Below are 5892 nucleotides of genomic sequence, written 5' to 3' on the forward strand. Positions count from 1 at the left end.
CCACACAAAAACTGAATAACTACCTACCATGACAAATGTTATTGCATAGTCACCATCAGGATAGCAACCAATTAACAATTTTAATCACCTGTTATACATCAAAATGATGAATCTTCCAACAGCAAGAGCCTTCAATGCATACAGAATACTATGCAAGACACAATCTTTTATAAGTTTAGGACAAGTTTCACAGATATGGCAGCTGATAATACATACACAAGTATCAAACTTACCATTCCTATTAAAGAACTCTATAGCTTCCATTACAACCATGTTCTTATTTCATACAAAAAAACGAACATCAAATAAGTGTAAAAACAAGAGAGAAACGAAATTTACATACTGGAATTTGAAAGAGGTACAATATGATTAAGACCTAAACAGGAGGTATGTTGGAAAAAGAAAAACCTTTGTAACCCTTGTAAGCGTAGTAAGCAATCCGTGTGTAGTAGAACCCAGGTATGAACAACACCGCCCCCAATATCGCAAAAAACAGACCTAATCGTAGCACATAACACAATTTTTTAAGATAAAATCACAAACAATTAACAAAATAAAACACATTTATTGGGTAGTGAGAGTTACCGTGGCCCGTGTCGCCGCCAACATGATTGATAGCCATGAAGATGCCAGAGATGATGCCGACGATGCCGAAGACAAGAAGCGAGATGGCGAGAGCGATCTCCTTGACCGGAGGTCGGTTGTGTACGGTGTAAGCAGAATCAGAGTCCATCATGATGTCTTCATCTGATATAGAAAAGGCATGATCTACATAGGCCATTGAAATTGGTGATTAATGGGGGAAATTCTTGAATTGATTAGGCTTCAGGCGTAGTGCAGCTTGAGGAAGGAAGAAGGCGGGTGGGCGTTCTTCAAATTTGGGGGTTTGGGTGAAAGCACGGGAAACGAACGGAAGATTGCGTGATAAACCCGTGTGCTTTAATTGGATTTGACGAAAGAGAGTATTTTTCAGGTATGAATCACGTCCATTTTCTGAATATAATGGAGCGTACAAAAGTCAAAAACAACCAAATCATAGGGTTTTTTTTAATCATTTTTTTTTTTTTTTTTTTTTTTTTTTTTTTTTTTTTTTACCATAATTAGATTTTTTTCATTGATTGCTATAAAGTTGATTCGATATTCTTTTAAGTGCACATGAATTGGCGATCAGTAATTTGATTAAAAAATTGATCAGATAAATAAATTTTAAGTTCTTTAATCATAAGAATAGCTAAAATGTAAAACTAAATTAAAAGTTATATTTAATTTTATTTATTTGTAACTCGTTAGTTGAAGTTATTGAGTTTTATGAATATAATAGATGTTTATCTCATAATACAGTACAAATGGTTATAATTTCATGTATTAGTTTAGTGTAAAAATTATTATTTAGTAGTTGATGTTAATGACATGCTAGTTTTCAATAATATGTATTTATCAAAAATTTAGGAACATATTCTAATACGTGCAACCCGTGGACATTCAAATATTTCATAAAAAAAAGTATGTCTTGAAAGTTAAAAAAACAAAAGTTGAAAGTTGAAATCGAGAGGTTTTACAATCACATGATTCACCATCATAATCTCAATATTAATCGGTATTAGAGATGGTTGATCAGTTATACAAGTTCAAACAATTATAATGTTTTGAATATCACTTAATAAAACTCATAAAAATAACAATATCAAATTTGGACTTTTAGACCTTACAAAACGATGTAATTCTTCACAAATTATATTTTAAAGAGAAAAATATGGATTACCAATGTTAACAAATTGGTTTAAAAACAATGTTAACAAATTGGTTCAAAAACAAAGTCTTACAAAAGAACCAACATTTCACCGATACTAATTCTTAAGAGGTCAGAACAAATAGTTGGAATCCTAATGAGGTTTTGGATGTTTATACATGTCAAATAGGATGTTTGACTATTCATACCGAACACCAGAAACACAACCAATTAAGGACAAATATATTAGATCAACTAAAGCTCGTATGGAAATCAGATGAAGAAGAAGAAGAATGATACAATGTAATGTTTTAAAAATTAGTTTTTTAATTGAAATGGTCTTGTGACCGATTCTCGGTTCAACCGGTTCCATCACATGTTCAACCAAGATTTTTCCAAAGTTTGGCGATGGCAATGGTAATGACGTATATCAGCCTTCGAGTCATTTACACTTCGAAAATATTCAATTTGCTGTGGAAATGCAATGTTTTTTTAACACGCTTAGAAAACTCAACTATATAAGTTCAATAAACTCGTTCAAACGATTTTTTATTAGTCCTATCACACACGGTTCAATCCAGGTTTGAAAAACAAATTCGGTTCAATCCGGTTTGGAAATTGATGTAAAATCAGTCGTTGTTGAACCGCTCTTGTCCTTAGTTTTTGGTCCAACCGGTTCGACCAACTGATTCGAATAGGTTTTTAAAACATTTATTACGATATCTTGACAAAACACGTGTCCAACTAATAAACATCTAAAGCCTTAAAGGAATCAGACTAATCCTAGACGGACCAACGCATCAAACCTTCCCTTCTCAAGGCATTAATTCATTAAACATTTTCATCGATAGACTATGCCATATTTAATCGTATGTGGTAAGTCGGAAATAAAGGATTACAATAGCTACACTATTGAAAATTTCTTGTCAAAATAAGACGATTTTAATCGACCGAAATAAAATATAATGGTTAAATTAATCTATCATTTTTTTTTTCCAAAAACAAAAGGGTTAAAATATATAATTAAAATATAATAACTTTTAGCATAAAACAAACACAAAGATAGAAATCCTTAAATAGTCGGTCTATTTTTCCTTGCCCAAATTCAAACAGATCTCGATTTGACGGCCGAAGTTGAACAAACAATCGGAATCGCTGCAAAACCGGTGCCGAAAATGGCCAGATCCGCCACCATACCTTTCATTTGCATAATCCTGTTAACGATCACCGCCTTCTATATGTGTAATGGAGAAGAATCATCCGTCGATTTCGTCAAGAAGACCGTCTCTTCTCACCCCATAGTCATCTTCTCCAAATCGTACTGCCCGTATGTATATTTCATACACCTCGATCTTCTACCCGAATCTTCGTATTTCTATTCCCGAGTTTCGGAAATCCACTGTTAATCTCTCAACTAGCAACTTTATTTTGAAAACATCGAACCCCCTATTCTGTCGATAATTTGTATAAACTGTTTGGTAGTTTGAGGTTCGCAGCGTACTTTAACCAACCACTTTCATCGAAATTATTCTCTGTAGTTGAACTTACTTTAACGTATAAGTTATATAGATTATTTGGCTATAAATTTCGTATACGAACATGTTATAACATCCTCATGGCTCGTATCAACTAATTTTGTGTCATTATTTTATCATTTGGCATACATACCACTTTTAATTGATAGAATTTCATGAACTTGTGGGAATTTAGGTGATTGCAGATGTTTCAATAGCTAGATATCTTCATCTTCCTGTGAACCTAATTTACTACTGGAATATGAACTCTTCACTATACATAGATGGTGTATTAAACCAAAAACCACTTCCATTTATCCATTTCTACTACAAATACTAAAATGGTCTATTGGTCTATGTAAATTTGTTTAACCATTTGCTATTTCTTGTTTTCAACAGATACTGTAAAAGGGCTAAAGGTGTATTCAAGGAGTTGAATAAGAAACCTTATGTCATTGAGCTGGATGAGAGAGGTCAGTATTTCATACGATTCTACATTTCAAAACTTTAAATAATGCCAATTTGCATAATGCTTGAGTCTTGAAATGGGTAGGTAATATGTCAAAAATCAAAATGGTATTGTTGTCTAACAGATTATCACTTATCAGTCTATTAGATTCTCAGATTTCATGCAGCAAATCAATCTTTATTAGACATTATTACCAAAAGAAAATCCAATCAACTAAACAGGCTAGGCTAATATATTTGACATTTGTAACCTCACCAAACCACCAACTATTAAATTTGTTTAATCCCATAGATTGACTTCTTTAACCTACAATTTAGACCATCATCATGAATCATACAATTATGGCTAACTGTTTGTGCTCTTTAATCTTACATTCTTTGCAACATTTATGTTTCCTACATTGATTCGGTCTCCAAATTCATATACTTTTTCTGTTTAAACTAATATAACAAATCAAACATGAGAATTTTTACGCGATTTATAGAATTTCTTTAACAAGATCCTTTCTTGTTTTGCAGAGGATGGAGCGAAAATTCAGAATGCTCTGGGTGAGCTTGTTGGGAGGCGTACTGTTCCACAAGTGTTCATTAACGGGAAACATCTTGGAGGTTCAGATGGTAAATTCATATTCATATTTATATTTGAAATGTCTGTAATGCCCCTATAGAATGTGGTCTAATAAATGTTTGTGATTTTGGTTACTACAGATACTATTGAAGCTTATGAAAGTGGAGAACTAGCTGAGCTTCTTGGTATTTCTTCAAGTCATAAAACTGATCTTTGAGCCTCAACAACTTGCAGTATCTTGAGTGCTTTCTTGATGTTGAGATTAAGTTTTTTAGTTTTTAGTTGATCGTTTCTTATAGGTTATGTTGAAGTATGTAGCACAAAGACTTGTTGTTAAGGACCTTGAAAAAATTTGGATGCCTATTTTAATTGTATAAGGAATATTTTGTTACAAAAGTAAGTTATATTTTTGTGTTTTTAAATGCGTATTGGGTGTATAAAGAAATCTTATAAAGGTTATTATTGTATATAAAATGTTATAGTTAGGGATTTAATTATTCACTTATGCGACCAAGTTATATGTATTTGTTAGAACTTAGAAATTGTATCGAAGTTGATTTTCTTGTATAAATGGATAAGAAATTTAGTTTGATGCATAAATTAATTAGTGTTGATAACAAAATAAACATGATTACATTGTTTGGTAATTAGTTACTTTGTTGCATAAATTAAGGAGAAAATTACAAATAGACAAAATTCTTAATGATTTAGCAAAAAATAATAATAAATTAGGGAAAAATTTCTACTTTGCGGGTTGCGTCAAAGAAATTAACAAAACAGGAAAATTTTATTGAGTTACATTGAATTGATTATATTAAACTGGTTTTCTAGTCCCAATCCTTTGCAGAGAATTCTTCAGTTGACCTTCAACATTTGATTATTACAGTCTCGTTATTATTTGCTCTTATTCAAATCTTACATTCTATCCAAAAAAGAAGCATTATTTATTTGTACAGATAGAAACTTTATTCATTCATATGTTATTCCATGTTGTGAAAGTTGATTCAGAACAAATATACAATGATCTCAAAACTCAAAACTTTTAACATCACTATACATAATATAACAAACTATATACTTTAAAACACCCTCTTCTGCACACTTATCCTGAAAATAAAACTTTAATAAAAAATCAACAAAGGTGCTAATTTATATTCATACATATCTTCCATAATTGCTCAACTCACCATGGGTAATTTTGCCATTTTTAGTTCAAAAAATCATCATTTTTCATATCATTTAGTTGGTCGAATCTCTTTCTTAGTTCTTGAGGTCTGTCGCAAAACTTCGACAGGTCATAACTTCTTTGTTATAACTCGGATTTCGGCATTCTTTATATGCCCGAAATCATTGTCACGACCACTACTACTTCATGTATCGATATCGGGTATTTTGACGCTTATTTTTATCCTTATTTATTGTATTATTATAAGCAAGTATTTTAAGCACATAAAATTTTAAATTTCACATAATATTCACGTAATACTCAAATAATTCATCTTTATTATTTCAAAATGAGTTACATTGGTTGACCTAGACTATTACAATATCTACTAATACTTAGCACAGAATCACGGACGTTACACCTTCCCTTAGAGCAACAATAGACATCA

The 5892-nt window shown here is 31.5% G+C and overlaps 2 protein-coding genes across 2 annotated transcripts; one reads left to right on the forward strand and one right to left on the reverse strand.

Annotated features, from left to right (window-relative positions):
* Window positions 1-221: 221 nt before the first annotated feature.
* LOC145008473 (uncharacterized) lies at window positions 222-980 on the reverse strand. Its single transcript, XM_078967077.1, has 2 exons — window positions 586-980; window positions 222-498 (listed from the first exon to the last, which is right to left on the reverse strand). Exons 1-2 carry the CDS (start codon window positions 779-781, stop codon window positions 377-379), a joined length of 318 nt encoding a protein of 105 aa, XP_078823203.1. The 5' UTR covers window positions 782-980; the 3' UTR covers window positions 222-376.
* Window positions 981-2797: 1817 nt separating this feature from the next.
* Window positions 2798-4701, forward strand: LOC145013323 (Glutaredoxin family protein). Its single transcript, XM_078972122.1, has 4 exons — window positions 2798-3056; window positions 3643-3716; window positions 4231-4329; window positions 4420-4701. The coding sequence occupies exons 1-4, from the start codon at window positions 2905-2907 to the stop codon at window positions 4494-4496; spliced, it is 402 nt and encodes a 133-aa protein (XP_078828248.1). The 5' UTR covers window positions 2798-2904; the 3' UTR covers window positions 4497-4701.
* The last annotated feature ends 1191 nt before the right edge of the window (window positions 4702-5892 follow it).

This window comes from Lactuca saligna, chromosome 8 (genome assembly GCF_052625555.1).
Source record: "Lactuca saligna cultivar CGN05327 chromosome 8, ASM5262555v1, whole genome shotgun sequence".
NCBI lineage: Eukaryota > Viridiplantae > Streptophyta > Magnoliopsida > Asterales > Asteraceae > Lactuca > Lactuca saligna.